This window comes from Rutilus rutilus, assembly GCF_951802725.1.
Source record: "Rutilus rutilus genome assembly, chromosome: 20".
NCBI classification, from domain to species: Eukaryota; Metazoa; Chordata; class Actinopteri; order Cypriniformes; family Leuciscidae; genus Rutilus; species Rutilus rutilus.
In genome coordinates, this window is record NC_140225.1 from 9,319,153 (window position 1) to 9,341,236 (window position 22,084).

Consider the following 22,084-nt stretch of genomic DNA (forward strand, 5'->3'; position numbering starts at 1 on the left):
ATTGCTAAAAACAAATATAGATAGATAGTATCCATTTATTTTTCATGGCTCAAATAGAAGTTGATGTGAATGTTAGGTTGTAAAACATTTATGCAGATTAAAAATTTAATGGGAAAAAAATCATCTGTAGCCTAGCCCATATTTCAATTCTCAAAATTAGAGATGAAACGTCCCTTGTGGTCACTCTACACTGAATCGCCCAAATCGCATAGGCTACAGTCTGAGTAGGTAGTATCTACTAGGTACAACTTTTGAATTTGAACTTCCGACCATTAAAAAAAAGTATGTTCTATAAATTATGAATGAAATTCAATGGGTGCTTCTCAATACTCAAATTGATGTTTCCTCACTTCTCCAGCATGTGATCCAGAGGCCGATCAAATTCACCCATCTGAAGGACATCTCAAATATCTAATTGCACCACGAGGAGTTAGGAAGCTTCCTGAGGAGTCATGAGCGAGGATACATAATTGTATCCTTCCCTCGCATCTTAAGGGGTGGAGCTAAAACGTGAGGAAAATAAACTAGGATGCACAAATAAAAAAATTGAGAAGCACCCAATTCTGTGTCACATTTGTCAGTCGCATACGTCATCAAGGATGTCTTATTTCAGAAAAGTAACCATTATAAAATTGACCCGTAATTAGCTGTAAAGCGTAACTTGTAATTTCCTTATGTCTTTGGAATGATGGAATAATGGTTACTTTACTGAAATGAGGCAGCATCTATTATGTATGCAGCCGACAAATGCGACCTCCGGGTGACGCAGCCTTCGAAATGATACACATCTTCAGACTGTATCCGCCATGTACTGTCACCTGACCTACCAGCTTCACTGCCATTCATAAATCCTCTCCAGTGGCCTCATAGGATAGTAAAGTGTCCTGCAAATGCGCACTTTAGAATCTCGTCGGAAGTATTAGGTCATCCGGAGACTCTTCGCCTACTGTTTTTCGAATACTATGCATTCGGACGCACTACTCTGTTGGCGTACTGTTTTTTGCATGCTATATAGTAGGGAAGTATTCGATTTAGGACATCGCTTTAGTCATCTGCAGTATTGTCCTCACTCTTAACCTTCTGATTGGCACCTCATCCTTCTACCTCTTGGTGTGTAATACACATTGACCACATCCAACCTTGCTGAACTGTTCCACTGATCTCAATTTGGTGGTTAAATACACCACTTGACCCTCGTCACCTCAAACCACTGTTGTTGGGTGATATATATTGTGCTCTCAGTTTTCCATTACAATGCCACAAACCTCGTTGACTTATTGTGATGGCAGAGAGAGAGAGAGAGAGAGAGAGAGACAGAGGCATTTCAGGTTGCCATGGCAACAATAGTGCGAAGCAGCGTTAGCAACACTTTTAGGCGGCGCCTAGCAACCGTATCCATGCATCCAAAGGCCAGGTTACAAGACGGCATGAGAAGGAAATTATGTGTGCAGGCTTTTGTTAGAGCTGTTGCCTTCTGCTTGATTTGCTTGAATACAGAATGTGCTAGAAATATAACAACAGATTATTTGCAGTTCAGTACGGATGCGTGTGCGGCTTTGGTATTAGCATGATGAGAAACTGATTATGAGTGATTCTTGATGAGTCTGTGTGTGTGTGTGTGTGTGTGTGTATCTGTTTCTATATGAAACCTTAATGCTCACACGCACTTCACTGATTAGGGCTCACTGTGCTGATTAGCAGTTGTCATGTCTGCTCTTTACAGAGTCATTACATCTGCCAGAGTGATTTCCTTCCACCCCGTTCCTCATCCCATCATTCTGTGGTGTGGAAGAGTGGAGATGCATGGCTCCTGCTCGCCCCAGCCCCTTGCGGATGGTAATGGGTTATTTTTTTTCTAGAACGGTCTTTCTAATGCCATGGGTAATAAAAAAATCTCAAATGCAACATATCATGTCAGCATGCCAATGCTCAAATCGAGCATGTCTTCAGTGGCAAAAAAAAAAGTGAAGAACAAACCTGGCAAACACACACAGGGATGGTTGTGTTTTGTGATGGTGCAACTGAAGGCACTTTAAAATGAGCGAAGCTCAAAGATTTATGACTTGGGTTCAGCCGGTGACGTTGTTCCCCTTTATTTCTTATTTTGCTTATTTGGCAGGCAGATAGGCAGCACTGGCAAACCTTTAGTCTAAACTCATCCTCTTTCACCATCAGTCAGAGTGAAATATGTGGGGGAGATGAACCCCATCTTGGTAATCATTAGCCAACATCAATTTTCCACTGACGCTAATCCACAGGGTAAAGACTTTAAAGTGTTTTGGGTGGAGCTTTTCCCCCTCAAAATCAGGACCTTGTGGAAATATTGATTACCTGTCATTTAGCAGATGCTTTTTATCTGAAGTGATTTACTGTACACTAACTGCAGTGTACAGCCTCCCTGGAGCTTTGTCTAGGAACAGAGTGGGTAAAATACAATCTTGTTGAAATAACAGCTGATCTGGGACTGTTCACACCGCGGCAGGGGTTCCCAAACCTTTTCGAGCTAAGACCCACCTAGAGAGTTATAATTAATCTCAAAAACCACCAAAAATGTTTTAGAATGAAATATGAGAGGGAAAATGTCATAGGGCTAATGGTAAACTATAAAAATGGGGATCCACAAAGACATGATTATGAGCTATACAGATAAAGAATATATTTTTTGCTTTTTTTGTGGCACATTATGCAAAAGCAGCAAAAAACGGCTTTAGTGAAGTGATTCATTGAAACTCGTTGAGTAGGTGAGTCAATTGTTCATTTAATAGCTGCTCTGATGGATTTGTTCATTCAATGAAGGATTTGTCAGACTAATTCAAACTTTTAACTCATGAGATTGTGAGTCATATGGAACGATTCATTAAAATAAGAGTCATGCTTTTGTGAATTGGACCGTGTGGCATTGTGGCTGATTCCGAAATCGCCCCTATACCCTCAAATAGGGCACTATTTGAGGGGACAGCCATTTGTAGTGGTTTCCGAAATTGAGTGTACTGTACTCATTCTATCCCACATTGCACCGCAATAACGAGTGTACAACCGATCTTAACCGCTGTCCGAATTCGCTCACTCGTTTACATTCACATCATTCATGTGAACTGTATTAGTGGACTAAAGTAGGGAATTAGTGATGGAGGGTTTAGGGGGTGATTTTGGATTCAGACTGTGTTTTTGTTATCCACTTGTTAAGAGGTGGCCACATACACTTTTCATTCCACTGTTTGACTTCCATTCATTTGCATGCTAATGCGGGAGACAGGAAATGCAAGCTCATCCAAATTTTGCTGCTTTCCAAAGTTCAATTTTGGTGAACTCTGCCCAGCAAATTTGTGACCAACAGAGGAATGACACATCACGTTGTGACCTCTTAGTTAAAATTAAAAGAACACAAACTTTAGATCTGAAGGATTGCAAGTGTTGCAGTAAACTGGAGTAGATTAAATATTTGTACATTTTGGATTAATTAAATGTTGAATTAGATTTTTTTTAAAAGACGTTGCAGTGTCCGTAGAAATTTGCATGCTCAAATTGCTTAAATTGCGACACGTGTCACAATTTCCAGGTCCCAACGCTCTGTTAGATCTCAAAAGTAGTACTACTTAATTCAAGAATAATTTGTGTTGGTAGTAATATTTGATTTCATTGGGAATTCTCTTCTTTACTGATGTCCTGAAGTCCTTCTAATATGTTTGTCTCTTGGGTCGCAGACAGTTCCCCTGGTCCATCTTAAAGCAAGACTTTATGCATCAATTCCTGATCCTTTAATGTGTCCCTGAGGAAGACCCATTCACATTGAAAAGTGGTATTTTCACCTCAAACACGTCCTGACAGAACACTGCAAGGTCAAGCACGTCACACAGAACACTAGTCATTTGATGATGAGGCACACGCTGACACACTCGTTTTGTTTCAATGAGTGAGTCATAGACGTGGACATGATTAGTTCAGGTATATTTAGATGCTTTTGATTGTGCAACAAAACAAGCTCACCTCGTAAGGACAAGCACACCTTCAGGGTACTTTAAGGTACTGGTAGTGTAGAGGTTATTGGTTCACCCTGCAGTTTCTTTAATACAGCTGGACCATTTTTGGCACCAAATACAAAAAGTAGTAACCTGAGGCACATTGCCTTGATGAAAAACTCTGTGCACTGTGTAACACAATCAATCTAAAGCAGTTTAAGTGGAGGTAAGACTTTAAAATAGTAATCTGTTTGAATAGGCTAAATTTAATTCAGTGCAGAGCTTATATCAAATACAATTTTAAACCATCCGCCTTTCCTTTTTAAAATCGAGTTAAGATAGAGTCAGGAAGGAATATAGTTTAAATATAGCTTCAAGTTGCAATATACAAGGTCCAACGTGAACAGCAAGAAGTAGGTAATTAAATGCTTAGACGTAACAGAGCTGACATCAAGATTTGGAGTGAGGATTTTAAAGATGACACTACTAAAAACATTGTAGACCGTGACACTGTAGAGAAAATCGAACAAATACAGCCTGGGACTTTACGAATTAAACAAAAAAAAAACAACACATGAAAACCCTTAGCAAGAAAAGAGAAAAAATTAGTCCTCAGTATTCCGTATAACAAAAGAAAAATAATATGAAGGCACTACAGATCATTACAGGCAGATGAGTGTCAGTTTCAACAACATTCCAATCAACCAATCATATTTAAGGGACAAGTTTACAGTTTATGTCAAGTTTAGGCTTACAACCAGGGTTAGGACCTTCTACATCAGTGTTATTCATCTATCATTTCCCTCAGATTTGAGTGATAACTTATGGGTAGGGTTAGGTTTAGGGGTAGAGATATGGTTAGGATAAAAGTTTTGGACAGAAATGTTGTTCCAGGATGAACAAAATAGGTTGACCCAGGAACGCGTCTAACTCAGCAAAATCAGGACGTGCGAAAATTCGAAATACTCCTGCCTGACCAATTTAGATTAACTGTATTAAGTAAAAATCAATAGAGCTTCAGCAGGCTTTGCTGCTTGTATCAAAGAGGTCAATAACACCATTCAACAGAATTCCCATTCATTTCAAAAGCAGTTGTTTGCCTGGAAGTATGCAATTCGAAGTCTGCCATCCTTATTCATGGGAACTTAGTTTTTTACTGTGGAGCAGTAGGAAAATGACATCACAACAACACTGATTGGTTGATCTCACCACAAGTACATACATACAAAATCACAAACCCTTCACTTGTGACTATCCTGAGCTACGACGTCAAATCCAGCAGACAGGGGCAAATATAAGTCCATTTCATGCTTTTAAGAGCCCTAAAAAGGTCACTGCCAACACATCTACCAAACTATAATTAGATATGTTTACTTGAAGAATTGTTCACATTCTAAAGAGCATTCATGCCAGATTTCAAGAACAATGATTAAGCGGTTTATGATCATTTTTTTGTATGTTTAGAAAACACAAACATTATAGAGACTAAATTTATGCTTCATGAGAAGCTGGTTATGAATGTGAAATTTCGAGTTCATAGCTCAAATTGACCAACAGCACTGAGCTTTAATATTTTACATTTTTATATGCCTGTTGCTAAGCAACCACACTGTTAATCTATCCCATAATTTGGATGATTAGAAAATTTAGCAACAAAAATAGCCTGCATGCAAAATTGGGTGACTTTTCACCAAAAAGGGGTTAAGTTAATGAAAAAATGAATAAACACAAGAAGCACCAAAAGCAATAAGTCTAACAAGGTGTAGGTTCATATCTGTTTGGCAGGTTTTGTGCCACAGGGAACACTTGAGACAGAATAAGATCTGAAATGACAGTTACACTTATCAAGCTGTACGATTTATATTTATTTTCTTTGGAAAATATAACAAGATATTTAGAATGTAAAAACATTTGAGCAGCATTTGACAGAACATAAGAAAAGAAAAGAACATTTTCACACAGTTCCACAGACTTCCACGGAGTCACGAATACAGCCCCTGGAACCCACCGTCAAGCGGCTTCTTGCATTTTAACATCATACAACAAAATGGCAGAAAACTCTCCGGTTCCCCCGGAGGTTCTGCTAAGAAGAGGATGTCCCAGGAGAACAGGAATTCTGAGCAAAACCAAACACTTCACAACACAGCACTGCCGAGGCTTTTTCCAGTAGATACTTTGCTTATTGGGGAAGACAACTTGAGTTTTTGCAGCGTTTTGAAAGGTAATTGTAATGTATCTGTAAATAGATATATTCATATATATAGAAATATACCATTCTTTCCCACAAATATGAAATATATACAACATCTTGAGCTTAATCACGTCTGCACTGTCCAAATAATGCTTTCCACATAAAAAGTATCGCAGAAGACGCGAATTATATGGTTTGGTGTTTTTCTTTTGCTTTCTTTTCATTGGGATACCACGTGTAAACTTTCATGATTTAATACATCCTTTGCAACACATATACCCAAAGACTCACAAAGTCCAACAGACACGCACACATAACCATGCAATCCGTGAAATCCTCGGCTATGTAAAAAGTTCAGATCATCTTCATGTTGACTCGTCTGGGCCCACTTGTTTCTGTAAGTTCTGAGTTTGCACCTTTCCTCTTTCGTGGGACATATTGAATGTCCACGCTTCCTCTGTGCTTCCCTTTGCCACGGCTCCATGCAAACAACAACAAGAAACAGAACAAAACGACGCCCAGGAAGCTGAGGCAGCCCATTGCTGTGGAGACTAGGATGGTGGTGATATCTAGCACTACTCTGATGGTGTACTCCTCTGTACCATTAATCAAGGAGCTGTTGTAGTCGGGGTCAAAAAGAAAGCTTCGGTTGGCATAAAGGGCTCTGTCCCTGATTCCCGAGCTTTTAACTGCGTGCATTACAGAGAGAGTAGCATTGCCCGCTGGGTTCGATGCCACACACACATACATGCCGCTATCCTGAGGCTCTGCCATGCGGAACTCTAGTGAGCCATTGGTGTGGACCACCACTCTTCCCGTACTCTTCGTAGTGATGTGCCGCCTATGCGGTGTCAGCCATGACACAGAGGGAGGTGGAGCCCCATCCGCACTGCAATATAGCCAAGCTCTCTGCCCTTCTTCTGCCTGTGACGGGTAAGTTGCCATGGAGATGACCCTGGGTTTGGTGCAGATAACATAGCGAGAGATTTGAGGTTCTACCAGGTCCCTAAGAGGCTTCCCAGCCAAGGGAGTAGGAGCACTGCATTCAGGTTGAACATCCCCGTACAGCAAAGGTGGATTCTTCTCCAGGAGCCAGCGTAGACGACAGTCACACACTAATGGGTTCTGACCAATCAGAAGACTCTGCAGGGCTTCGGAAGCAGGGAAAACGCTCCTCTCAAGTGTGGAGAGACGGTTGTAACAGAGGTCAAGAATACGCAGCGAGGAGGCTCCTTGAAAGGCTTGAGGTTCCACGCTGAGCAGGTTAGCCTGTCGCACACGTACAACTTCCAGTCGGTCCATTCCCCGCAACCACCCTGCTGGCAAGACCCGTATACGGCTGTAAGACAGGTTGAGATGTGTTAGATACAACAGATGCGTCACAACTGGCACGGACGTCAAGTTGGTGTGGGTAATGGACAGTGTGCTGAGATTCAGCCCCTGCAAAGTGGAGGTTGGAAACCCCTCTAACAAAGGCCAGCGGTCCACTTCCAGGTGTTTTAGTCGTGGCAGACCCTTAAAGGCGTGTGCCTGAAGCTCTGCGATGCCCAAGTCCCGCAACCGCAGGGTGTTCAGGCCATGCAGATGTGCGAGAGCATGTGTGGGCACTGTGCTCAGGTTGCAGTGCTGCAGCGTCAGAGAGCGCAGGGACGCCAGGCCACTGAACGCCCGTGGGGCAATAAACACTAGCTCATTATCACTCAGCTCTAGTACCCGCAGCCTCCGCTGGTCTTCAAAGCCGTAGTCCAGCAGAATAACAAGACGGTTTTGACTGACATCCAACAGAGTGAGCTCGCTGAGGCCAGCCAGCGCCCCGCGCGGCAGCAGGGTCAGCTGGTTGCTGCGCAGCCGGAGCGAGCGTAGCCGTGGCTGAGTGCGAAAGCTGCCCGGTTCCACAGATGACAACAGGTTGTTGCTGAGATCCAGCTCCTCTAGCAGTAGCAGCGAGGAGAAGTTCTGTGGCGTCACAATGCGCAGCCGGTTTTTACTGAGGTCCAGTGCCCTTGTTTCTATAGGGATGCCCTCAGGCACCTGCACTAACCGTCTGCGATGGCATGACACAGATCGCGTGGGCACAGAGCACTCGCAGCGGGCAGGGCAGGCGTGGATGGGGCACTGAAACAGGAGGAGTGGCAGGAGGGAGAGCCCCAGAGCACAAGAGAACGGAGAGAACAGCATGGCCACCTACAGAGAGAAAACAGAGATAGAAAAAATGATATCAATAAGAGATATGGCTGCATGATTAGTCACTACAGGTCATTTAAACATCCACAGATATATTCTCTGAATTTCATTCTACGAATTGGGATATTCTACAAGAAAAATGTAAATTGTTTGATATTCTATGGTGCAAATTACATTTTGGTATTTCAAGCTAAATTTCATATTTATTGGAATATGTTGGGATGAGGAATAGTTTATTGTTTTAAAAAAGGATGGTAACAGGTGGCAGTGGTTCTCAAACATTTTGACATCCCCCCAACTTGTAAAATAGGCTACTATGATATTACCTAAATTTCTGCATGATAAAGCTGATTGTTTTTACACTTTTTGTATTCCTGGTTGAAAAACTCTGACCTAGTGACACAGTCCTTTAATTATACATAAATGAAGAAGAAGAAAATGCATATTTACTAATATAGAAAAATATGTGGTAAGTTGGCATCAGCTATTTATTGTAACTTTTGTACATGCAGTATATATACAGTATGAGGGACACAAATAAGCCAACATTTTGTAGAACAACCCTTATAACGCACATACATGCACGTCAGGTTCTTTGTTCCATCCCAATTTCCCAACACCTCTTCTGTGCAAGACCTCTCTTGATTCTAGCTGATAGGAGCCCTGTGGTGCATCGATCGCCTCTTTCTCTGTCTCTCAAACGCACGCACACACACAAAACCTGCTTTCAGAAAGACATCTCCAAACATGCCATAACCATGGAAACCCCATGCTCCCTTGGTACAAGTCCTGCTTTGCCAATCGAAATCAATAATTGAGGAAAGCAAAAGGCAGGCATTCCACAGGTCTGTTAGATTTTGATAACAAATGTGTAATTTAAATCAGATACATAGACTGACTTTAACCACACCTGTTTATATGTTAAATTCACCAAATAATTTGGCCAGTTGATAGGAGAATAGCACCGTAAGACAAAGACCATATCAAATCAGATAAAGGCAGACAAAAAAGGATATATTTTAATTGTATATTTGTATATAATTTAACCTGGGCATTTTTATACTAATCCATTGACTGACTTTCCTTACCAACACGAATTGGGTTGAAATACACCCCTTATTTCAAACAATATGAAAATCAAACAGACCGTTAAAACCTCTAGCATAAGGATCACCAGCAGGGGAGCTTTTATATTTTATGAGCTATATCTATCTTGCACGAGAATGCTCCATTTAAACCTGCATTTAAACTGTAACCAATTAGTATTGAAATTAAAAATGAATGTTGTCCATCGAAGATCTTACAACCTCCTCTGACCATTCCTGAAGCTCTGGTTATATATTTCAATATGCTTCTCGCTTTTAGGTTGTTTTTCAATCTTTTAAATGTTCCCTCAGACATGATGCACATAATACAAGATGATGTTTCTCATTACGAAAGAGACATAAGAGTAGTAATTGCTTTGAAAATATAACTATCAAAGAGCATTGTTTGGGGGAAGGTTACGTGCACACACTCTCAATTAATTATTAATAGTAAAGTCATAAAGGAATCTGTTTCCCTTTATTGCTCTAAAATGGCCCTGAAGAGAAATGGTCATAATTTTGGGCAGAAAATTGGGGCAGACAATTTTCAGTAAATGGCAAGCCACCGTGGAGCACTCTCATAACCGATATAGCTACAGATTGACCTGCATTCACTATATAAACCTGGTGCCCATTTCTCTCTAATGTATAATTTAGACATGTGGCTTCACTAAGTCAAATATAATCTGTTTTTACAGCATTTTTCTGTGTATACTTGTTTGTACAAATCACAATTTTGTACTTTTATTTTTGCTTTTAAGCTATAGATACATACAGGAATTCGTTAAAATCACAAAGACAGAGTTCAAGGTGCAAATTCTCAGGCGCTGGCCCAATTGACTCAAACCGAGCACAGGTCATCTCATTCGAGCACTCATATGATTAGTACGAGCAAGGCCAGGCTTTCCTTTCAAATCAATATCAATGCATGCCACGAAATCTGCTGCCACATTCACGCTGCCTTAAAAGGCATGTGACTGCAAATGCCCTTGCTTGCACAAGAGAAGCATTTCTCAACCTTGGCGGCGCTCAGTTTCATTCACAACTCCATCAGGTTTGTCGCGACACAACACATCAAACGTTCTCCTGCCAGCGTGAGTGTCAGAATGAAGACAGAGGACACGTCTGGGTGGAACATCAGGGGGCAGCGCTAAGCCTGTGGTTCGTAATGGGGAGCAGCTCACTGACAGGAGAAGTTTATTAAGTTTTAATGAGTTAATAATTCAATTCATCCCAGCAGATCTGATGACAGTATCAGCAGCAGGGGAGAGCATGAGCGTTGATGTAATTCTTGCTAAAGGTGTCTGGATTAGATGCGCATTTCTAAGGCGTTTATCAGTCTAAATTTTATCTGTAAATCATTACAAAGTCCTCTTTTTGGGAATGGAGATAAGCCATTACACACAGCGGGAAGCTGCTTTTGGTTGAACAAATGTACTCTTCTCAGTCTTTTACAAAAAAAAAAATATCTCACAGCCACAATCTGTCGCGCTCTCTACCACACACAGACACACGACAGCACAGCCTTACATCATTTGCACACAGGGATGGGGGAACCCTGGAATCTGCTTGTAATTTTAAAACCACAAGATACAAAAAAAGAGCACCCTTTTGAAACATGCGTTTAATAAAACAGAAAGCAGTCTTGAAGCAAGGTGGGATTGTGTAAAGAACGAATAAATGAATAATAACCTATATAAATAAAATAATGAATTATTATAATGCTCAATAAAAAAAAAAAATTATATAAAATTACTGTTTCCTTCAGCTTTCTGAAAACTGGCTGGACATCGTGATATTCACCACAGTTCTTTTTTTGTATTGACACAGCCATTATGTTTCTCTTCAGGTTTATACATCTACTCTTATGATGCATAGAAAAAAAAACATACAGTGTCAATTTATCAGATCTAATATTAAATTTTGGGCTAGTGAATATGTTGTCTGCCAGGGTCCACCAGGGATGCCTTAAAAGTTTGTTTTTGCAAGCAAACTTGCTCAATGCAATGCAGATGAAATGTGTTGAATGGACTGGAACATAAAAGAAATATAGTCAAACTGACAATATGTATTTTTTCTTTTTTTGAATCAAAGATACCTCAATGTCCAATTTAACAGATGCTTACCCTCCATACAGACAACAAACAGACATCACACTAGTAAAACTCCTTGATTTTTGCTGCGAGCATGCGAGTATCAAAAACCTTCATTGTCCGCTTCTAGCGTATCAAAGCAAAGATCAGAGCGTTTCCTCAAACGTTGCAGGTGAGCTGTGGAAAACAATCCGGCCGTTCTCCTCATTGCTACATCAGTGTCTCTCTTTCACAGAGGGAGATTGTGAAGCCTGCGGTTTCTCTTACTTTGAGGACATTCTGCAGATTAACTTGGTCTAATTTTAGTTTATCTAATTTTAGTCTCATCCATTTTTCATTGAGTGAAACCACCACAGCCACTGAGAGCGCAGTGTCCCATCTCCCACCGGGTGAATGTGCGTATAGGCTGTGTCTGAGCTATTTGAGACTGAAGGAAAAAGGCAAAGTTTGTTGGAGAGTTTGTGAAGCATTGGAAGCATGCATATTTAGATATATCAGCATGTATACACGGTAGAGAATGTGTGCGAGCTGACCTTGATCCTTCAGGGTCTTTGGATCTCATGTTTAATTCAGCGCTACAGCACGAGCTTGAACTACATGTGGTGATCATTTCATACAGAGGTGTCTAAATGTAGGTGCCACGGGCTGTGTTTGTTCCCTGCGTGTCGCTTTCAGGCAGTGTGCTGTAGTATCTCTATGATGCTCTGATCCAGCCCAGTGGAGCTCTATTGACTCCAGCTATTGATCTCTGCGTTATTACACATTCGCTTCTTCACACGTCTCTCACATTGCACAAGACTGAAACCCAGTGTAGCTCTGCACCCATGGCAACCGAGCTGTCAATCAAGTCCTTATCTCTGAATGTTTCACATAGAGCTCAGGTGAGAATTCACTGAGTACTTTAATAATACCCAAATGATTTTGCTGGAGTGCGTAGCTTCACTCATTTGAGTTTCTGTGCTGGATGACCCTTTCCCTACGGAATACTATATTCGTTGGAACAAATGAGTATGTTTACGCATGTGTTTTGTGCGTCTGGGGCTGTCTCACTGGCAGGGCTGATGCTATGTGTTTATGTTTAACGGACATTCAGTACACAATCAGCAGAGTGTCTGGGCTCAGCTGCTGATGCCTTAATTCAGGGGCCATTTGTCAAGCCTGTCAGTATTTGTTCTTCAAATGACAGGACTTTTAAGATGCTAAGAAGGTTAAATTACAAACACACAAATCTTTATACACAAAGCTCATTCAGCTCAATATTTACTCTATATTTGCAATTTTGAGATAAATGACCCTGGCCATATGGTCAATTAGCTGAAGTGTTAACTCCCCCTTATATATATGAAGACTTCAGATGCAAAAGCCTCTAAGTCTGTCTAAAGTTTTTGTTTAATATTAACATTTTTATCAGGCTCCTATGTATAGGTTTCTACCCAAGTACTGGCATTTCTGAATGGGCTGAGGCTGGGATTTAGTGAGTATGTGCGGAGAGCAATCACTCAATATTATTATCTCATTTTTGACAGAGGTGGCTTTTAGAGGCTTTTGCATCGGAGGTCTTCATATATTCATTCTTTCTATCTCTCTCTCTCTCCCTCTCCCTCTCTCATTGTCTTAACCACAATTTACTGGTTAGGACATTAGCATAATTAATTAAAGCAAATGCACTACTCATAAAGCCATTGCTGTCTCAGAAAAACATAAAAGTTTTTGGCAGAATATAGGAAGTTTGATTCAGAGTGGTTAAGCAGAGATGCGTTGAGTGATTAATCACAAACACGTTGTGTATGTATATGTATATGTATATATATATATATATATATATATATATACATACACATACACATACACATATACATATACATATATAATATACATTTAAAATTATATAATATAATTTAAATAATTATATGAAATTATTACAACTAATTAAATGATTAAACTACTATTACAACAAGTATTACAATGAATATATTGTATTATTATATCCTGTATTAACAAATGGCTATTGATCAGCCTGCTCTCAAGATATTCATAAAACCCTGGTCAACAAATTCTTAAAAGTAAATATAGCATGAAGTCTTGAAATTAATATCAAACAGAAAAAAAAAAGCTTTTTAAAAAGACTGGATGGACTACAGCATGCTAAACTGCTGTGACACATCATGTCAAACTCCCAAATACATTTGCATATACACATCATAAAGGCCTGTTCCCACCAACACGAATATTTGGCACAAAAATGTTGTCAGATTTTTACATGCAATTACTTAACAGTTTGCAATCTCTAAACTATCAGAAAATAAAAATACAATGTAAATCTTGAAGAGAGAACCTCAAAATGCCTTCAGAGGGAACAGATAAAATGTAAGGGAAGAGAAAATACTAGCTGAAGAAACAATAGAAAAAACAATAATCCAAAGATAAAAGAACAGGAGCTGGTGAAAAGGGGTTAGAAGAGGTAGTTTGGAAAGAGGAACGTGTTGCAACGCATGAGAGGAAAAACGACTAGGCAAAGAAATCAGGCATACTGATTCATCTCTCCACCTGTGTGCCTGGGTAATAACATTAATGTGTGTGCAGTCACGTTTATTTGGCCAACAGGTTTCCTCCTCCCTTTGGCATTTGTCTGTGTGTGTGTGCGCTCATCACCGGCATACTGTGTAGTAGGAGCATCATTTATGCTTTCTTGTTGATTTCTTCTCTGCATACACAATTTTCTGCATGTACACAATCACACACACACACACGCACGCATAAGAAAGGGATGCGAGAGACGGAGAAAGGCGAGATTTGATGAGCCGACTGCCTCCAGACATTGCTTCTGCAATGCTAATTAACCCTGCAGGCAAAATCCACCACCAAGACTCTAACCCTTACCACCATTAACACACACCCTCCCACGCACACAAGACCTCAGTGCTAATCATGTATGAAAGTTTACTTAGCTGCTGCTGAGTTATTTCCTTTTGCATTTATTTTCTTTTATAATTATTCTCCTTCAAAATAAAGGTGATCTAATCACTTAATAATGAAGCTTGATTAATTATTTTCAAACACAACATAGATCTAGAATTTACATTTCATGCAGAAAATTTGTTGTACTTGCCCATGCAAAAGTCACTGCCATTATAGCAGGGTGTTCTATGTGTTTGCTTACTGCCCCTAGTCAAAAGAGCCCATCCCTAATTCCCGGTACAGATTGTATAATTTTGGGCTACAAAAGATGACCAATCGTTGCGTTTTCTGTGGCCGTGGCTCCTAAACGGTGGTCCTACATCAGTGAGAGAGGTTCAAAGATAGCCTATGATAAGTTTCTGACAGTGTCGGTATGGTCATCTTACAGCGTGTTTGCTGCTACGACCTACGTCTACTGACTAGCCAATGAAAATGGCTTGTCATTTGCACAATTGGCATGCCAAGTTCACCTCTTTTCCCTAGCCAGGACAGCATTCATAGTCTCCTCTTTCGCTTCCTCCTTTTTTTTTTCTTCAGCGCACATTAAAAACCACAATTGCCGGCGCCAATAGCCTCGTGGGTAGCGCCGACATGTAGCGCAGTTGCGCTTCGGATGTCCTAAGTTCGAGTCCCGGCTCGTGTACCTTTCCCGATCCCAAATTTGTGGGGTTTGTTCATGGGATTTTTCACAAAAATCATAAATCATACTAATTTACAGCTCACCTCTCCACAACAAGTCTTAATACAGTAAGCGGTATTATTCTTATCCATAGCACAAATCAAATTTTTTTAACTTTAGGAGTTATGCAAGTATAAGCAACAGGGTTGTACAAATTGTGAATTTGGTTTGGATTGGCCACACCCCACAGGAAGATGAATTGGAATTTGAATTAGAAGTACAGGAAATGTACTGAATTACAACTTCAAACAACTTCAAACTTTCAAACAATGCAAAACTTTTTTTTACACTTAAATTACACTTATTGGGGGTATATTTTCTTTGTATTTCAGTTCTTTACAATTCTACTTCCTTCAGTTCTAATGCAATATTCTAATATGCAATTTCAATTTAAATCTAATTCAGGAACTAAAGTGGCATTTTAAAAATCATTAGCAAGTACTACTAATGTGCAGGAGTTGATAATATCTTTGGCTCATGGCAACCACAAAACATTTTCTTAATGAGGATTTTGGTGTTCACCCTCATCAGGACACTTTCCTCTTGGTGGCGAGTCTATCCTTGCTTGCCTTTTCCAGGGAATTGAATCAGCTGCAGTCTGTTTCTGATTCCATAAAGTGCATTACCATTATGAGTCCGAACCAGCTCTGGCATGAAATCCTGGAACTCAGATGGATAATGATACTGCAACAACCACTGCCACCAACAAAAAAACATAATCTGATTTGCAGACTAGTGGATTAAACTAACACATCTTCCCCTAAAATATCATTGCATCACCCTAGTCATTTTTCTAAATAATCATAGCATACTTAATAGTAGGCAATGGTCAAGCATTTTAATTTAAAATAAGTGAAGTGAAACACTAAGTGAAATTACTTTGGCAATGCGTGCGTAAGTTTCACAGCAACTTGACGGAACTGCCAAAAGCTCAGAAAATCTCACATACACACACGACTGACACAGGCACACATCCATCCACATGCATATTTAGCTTGTTGCCTGATATATGCTAATTCATGCACATAATGCAGATTACTGAGATAGTTATCGGGCTTAAGCTCTTTGAGAACTGTTTGTCCCCAAACAAGCTAACAAGTGAGCTGGAGCAAATATATGACCTCATTCTCCCGCTCAGCATTGCGCTAAGTAACAACAGTCAAAGAAACAAATATATTAACAAAAACTGCGAGAACTACCCCAGTAATTGGTGGCACTGAGGGTGAGAACTGCATGCAGATGTAAGGTTGAACCACAGAGACCCTTGTTACAGTACATTCAGGCACAAATCCGATGGAACTGGCCACTCCTGAGTATGAACAAAAAATCCTTTCCTTTAGAAATATTGAAGAATGGAGCTATTCAAAGACTAGTTATTCAAAGATGACTCATAGCATTAACGGGGGGAATACATTTAGTAAAAAAAAAGTTAAAAGTCTGCTAGTGTACGGCCTCTCTAGAGGACGCTCAGGAAGCTCCTGGAGGCCATCGGGGCCAGTGGAGTTGAAGGAGAGCAATCGGCACTTTGAAAGGAAGCCTAATTAAAAAGCAAAAACACTTGCTTAGTCAGACAGGATTTAGAGCAGGAACTTTTTTTTCTTCATGTCATACTTCTGACAGTATAAAGCAACTGTTTAATTGTGAATATTAGTTGGCTTAGCACTTAAACATTAAGGTTCTTTATTGGCATCGATGGTTCCTTTAACATTCATGCAACCTTTCCATTCCACAAAAGGTTCTTTATAGCGGAAAAGGGTTGTGAAGATTTTTTAGAATGTTCTTCACACTGAGGGGAAAAAAGTGTTCTTTTAAGAACTGTTGACTGAAAGGTTCTTTGGGGAATTGGTTCTTATGGCATTGGTGCTAAAATACCCATTCTGACACCTATATTTTTAAGAGTGTATGTGAGCTGCGGTGGCTTCTGGAATATTTCATAAAACTATTGTCAGCAAAAAAGGCATAAATTTTTTGTGTTCATCATATCATATCTCCAGTGAAAATATTTAGGTCAGAGGGCCCTGTGCTGTAATATTTGATAGAAGAAACTCAAATAAGCCCAACATAAAATAAATCCTTTAGCTTAATATATAATCCCTTACAGCTTCAAGAATTCTGTAATTGTTCCAATCCAAATACATTCTAGGTTTTCCCATTTTCCCATGTTCGAGAGAATCCCCAATAGTGGAAACCAGGGGGTATGAGCATGTACAATAAAATACATATTAAAAATTGTAAAAAAGAAATAAATATTCAGATAAACGAGAGTAACATTTACCACTTATTTTATTTCCATATTTGAAAATGTAGTCATGTTTTTCTTTTCATTTTCAAAATTGTATTTTTAATCATAGTTTTCCAATGATATTTAACAACCTACAATATTTTTTTTATGCTGACTGTTAATTGTCTATTAACACAGTAAGTGATGAATTCTTGCTGACATGCAGTTGCATTATGCTTGTACTGAACTGATCTTGGAGTGAGATAGATCACAGACTTTGTAACTTAGAGGGGAAAAAAAAATGAATAAAAGTGCTCCAGGTAAAATCATACACTTCTCTGATCCCTTCTTCTTGTTCTAGGCATCTCCTGCATATGGCCTCTAGAATACACTGCAGATTGTTAACACTAGTGGTGTCTAATTTGTAACCCTGTTGGCATCCCTCAAAATTCCATAATGAAGCCAGCTAAACTGTCAGACTTATTAGGCTTGGCTCTGGAGAAACAGACTTGTGATTTACAAATCCCCTGGGGAAGTAAGGTTTACATCACTTGCCACTAGTTCTCAATTACGTCAGTATCACAGTACATTCCTGAGGCTGAGCTATCTTTCACTAGAGAGAAGTGCCCACCATTCTGCATCTAAAAACATCACTACTCTTAGTTAGCTGCTTGTTTCTACCGTAGATGGCTATTTACTTATTTTAACCATTTCACAACAACATTCACAATCTTGTCTTGACTGAACCTGCCAAGACTACGGGGAAGTTAAGATTCAGTTAAAATGGTGAAAGACATATAAAACAAAACAGTAAATGAAGACCACGCCCCCTATTAGCCCATGCAAACATTATCAAAAATAGTAACGTAAAACATGTCTATGTCCGATTCATTGTAATAAATAAAATAAGGAAGAGCAAGGAAAATAAATACACTTATTATTTACCACACCTACTAAGTAAATCTGGATCAAACTCTTTTCTTCAGACAGCACTATATTTTTAGGCACTTTCTTGTTACCACTTTCTAAATTGCCACTCTGTCTTTATTCCTGATTCATTCCCGCTGAAGAGTGGTTTTAACAATAGAATATATATGCACATTCCAATAAGTCACTTTGGCAGTTGTAAGACAAGCTGTACAAAAAGTATACAAGAAAAATGTATTTATGTTAATGCCAATGCATTTCTGCGTGCCTCTGAAAGCATTTGAAACAGTAGTAGAATGTTATGTATTCAGTGTTTGCATTTACATTTAAAACAACTTGATTTAATTCACTGAGCAGTCATTTAAATACCATTCAGTTCTTGCAGCACTTGTGAAATTATGTGAAAGTAGATTGGAGGCTTTCCTGAAATATGGTAGGACTAATCTGGGTAAACCTTTTTGCTGTGCTAAAAAAAAAAAATATATATATATTTTATGGTTCAGTTGGTACAAGGTGTCAGCAAAAAAAAAGCAGTACGCATCATATTGTCAATACAGACCTGTTGGTGCAGCTTACAATGAGAGTAAAGCAGAGATTAAACCTATTAAACACTGTGAAATTTGTGCTATGTTTGTTACATAATAATTACATGGTATGAAGATGCCACATTACAGAGCATTCCCTCAGTGCCTAATTATATATAGAGGTGGAAAAGAATTTCTGAATGTAAAGAATTGTAGTTTTTCTGGAAGGTGATACACACGATGCTGTGATTTAATCAGGTCGAACACAAAGGATTAAACATAAGAAGGTGTTAGGGTGTAGACAGCAACACTTTATAATGATTTTAGGGTTAATTACACTTGCCTTCCTGATATGAAATATACAAAGAAGTCTTAAAGCCGTGTTACAAACTTTCTCTCGAAACACATCCATTCACACTCTCAAAACAGTCACACCTACACACTCATCTCATTTATAGATGACAGCAAGTTCAAAAAGTCACATACACAAATGTTCATTTAAAAAGGAATCAGATTATCCGATGTCCTCTATATCTCTCCTACCAGAAGCTCACCTCGCAATACACCTAAATAGCCTTGTATCAACTTGCCAGGTCCATTTCCTCAGTCCTTTTTTCCTCCTTCCTTCAGCCCCTAATGGATGTGAAAACGCAACTGCATATCCTGGAGATATGCTGAGTTTATATTTTGTCTTAACGAGGTTTAAAGCAAATGATAGTGCACTCGCCACATGTGACGACACACTTTGATAAAATGAAAATGCAAATGGGTGAATCACACCCTGACAAGTTACTTACTTATTCAGTCAGTCAAAGCTCTGTGTGTCTCTCTCGAAGGCAGGTCTTCTTTATTGTGTCTGACAGCCCCAAAACTGTCCTTCTCCACCCCCTGAAATCCACACTTTTTGCTCTTTACCAAAGAATAGCATTCATCACTGTCCAGAGTCCTTCTAGTCTATCGGCGCGTGAGATAAGAACCGTTGAAAGCCATGGGAGAGAGAATCGCCGTGGCTGCCGTCTGCCGAAGGAGTTCCGCTAAGACCGTGCGCATTAAAGACACCTGACCGTCACAGACAAAGTGAACTAGTGACACACTTCCATGCACCGCGCTGATGAAATATCGCAGTGATGTCTCCCTCTCTCCTGTGTCTCTCTTTCTTTTCCCACCTCTCTACTAAAGCGCAGCAGGAGCGGGCTGTGGAAATTCACACCAGCGCTTGCTGAAACCCCTGGCAGAATACATCACCACTTTCCCTTTATGAGTCACAATGCACACAAACACACACCTCTGATCCGTTCCTACCTGCCACACGCAGAGTGTCTCAAACGAACACGCACTTTTAATCGGTTTCTTTTACCTTTACCTCCATGCACTGGCAGTTATAGTCTTAACTATCACGAACACACACACCTCACGACATAGGTACGGCTTACGTGCTCAACGCGTGCGTCTGGTTACCTGTGGCTGCTGTTCTAGATGCCATAAGGATCAGTGTCCCTGTGATCAGCGTCTGAGTGATCAGCTAAGGGGAAGAGGGAACAGCCAGCACTCTGTCTCCACGACAACGCCCGGCAGATGCCACACCTCCAGTTCAGGCTCCTCAAGAACAATAAGCGTTTATCGCCACCCTCCCTCTCTCTCTCTCTCTCTCTTCTTCCTTTTCCCATCCGCCGCTTCCCGCTGTAAAGCCGCGCTCAGTCAGAGAGAGTGACGCGCTTGTGTGTGACGTCTTCCCAAAAGCAAGGATTCTGTATGTGTGTCTGTTAGACTTGAGTTCCACAAGGGGATTAGGCACTTTTCATCTTCATGACGCACACTAGAAAGAGTGAGAGAGAGGGCGAAAGAGACCGGAGATGGAGAGACAGAGGATGGGGTCGTCATGGAGATATTCGCCCATGAAGGCAATGTAGGGTGAATGACATGAGACAGAGCTGGAAAGAAAGCAGGGGCATTAGTAAAGCCCTACGACACAACCGCATGGCACTTTTGATTCAGTTTCGCATAAAAGAAAAGAACTAACTAGCTGAAAAGGCACTGGTGCTGTTTTGCATGCACATATTCTCGCTTTCTCCTCTTGAGCTTTACTCGTGTAACCAGCTAGCCCTCGGGGAGGCCCTTCTACCGCTCTATCGTGCGTCTGACTTAATGCTCCAGCCTTCAGATTAAAATAGCTGCAGCCAAATGCCTTAAACTCACCGCCTTTTCTAAGATTACAAAGCACTCGCCTTGTCCAGCAACGTGAGCTTCAATTCGAAACCCTGCGGAGTGGACAAAGTGAAGGCAGATTCCCTTATGGTACTTTAGGTAACACAAAATGCCATGTCTAATTCCTATTAACATGGTGTAGATGACAATCTGCCATTGGGGAGTATGACAGGCTCTTCATTCTACATACTAAACAAAGGACGCTACAGCCTGTAATTGTGCACAATGTAGTGGGTGTTATGATTAAGCCACTCCCCATCAGGTTTAAGCCTCGCTAACATGAAAATAATTGACTGAGAAGGGGTTGTCGGCCATACAGATGAAACCTTGATGTATATGAGCTGATAGTAACGAGTTAGTCAACGGTATCTGGGGCGTCAATGTATGCAGCATGTGCTCTGTCGAATGCCAAATGTGGTTTCAAAGGTGCAGCTGTAATTGTAGAGCTCTATCATCTGATTCTGTCATGCGAATCTGATATCAAAGAGATGAAAGCTTACTGTGATTGCACATTCCAGGAGCTGGAATCCCACACATGCAAAGCTGGATACACCCGGAGACAATTACCGTGAAGATTGGGCAGGCCAGGCTTTTTACTACATTACAGTAATAGTAAGAGTCAAAGACAATTGTATTCTGTTTGGTGAGAGGAAAAGTGCAAACTTTATTACTTTCATTTGTCTGAAAGTACGTTCGCTTCTGACTTGTGTAATAATAAAGAAACGTCACATTCACACTGAAGATTAATACAGAGTCACTCCTCTTTTGACTGCTCAATCTTGTTCTGTACACCCTGAATTTATTTATGAGAGGGACAACTGCATTCTACACTTACATTTACTTACAGGTAATTACAGGTAGTGGTAACCAATTTTATATGAGTCCTAAAAAAAGTGTACAGAACAGAACTGAAGAACTAGTTGTTAATGCAGTAATGCTTCTCTCTCTTTAGGAAACTGACAGCCTGTCGATGTGGGTCTTCTTTCACCGTGAGCAGTGCTGGCAAATTACAGAGACTGAGGTACGTGTCTTGACTCATTCGCAAATTTTGACATCCA

At 40.2% G+C, this 22,084-nt stretch overlaps 1 protein-coding gene across 1 annotated transcript; it reads right to left on the bottom strand.

The window, feature by feature from the left end:
- Positions 1-5,591: 5,591 nt before the first annotated feature.
- lingo2b (leucine rich repeat and Ig domain containing 2b) lies at positions 5,592-20,426 on the bottom strand. Its single transcript, XM_084391309.1, has 2 exons — positions 20,280-20,426; positions 5,592-8,334 (listed from the first exon to the last, which is right to left on the bottom strand). The coding sequence occupies exon 2, from the start codon at positions 8,326-8,328 to the stop codon at positions 6,505-6,507; it is 1,824 nt and encodes a 607-aa protein (XP_084247435.1). The 5' UTR covers positions 8,329-8,334; positions 20,280-20,426; the 3' UTR covers positions 5,592-6,504.
- Between the last annotated feature and the right edge of the window lie 1,658 nt (positions 20,427-22,084).

Coding starts and splice junctions, on each gene's coding strand:
- lingo2b (XM_084391309.1), bottom strand. CDS start 8,328: ATGCTGTTCTCTCCGTTCTCTTGTGCTCTGGGGCTCTCCCTCCTGCCA.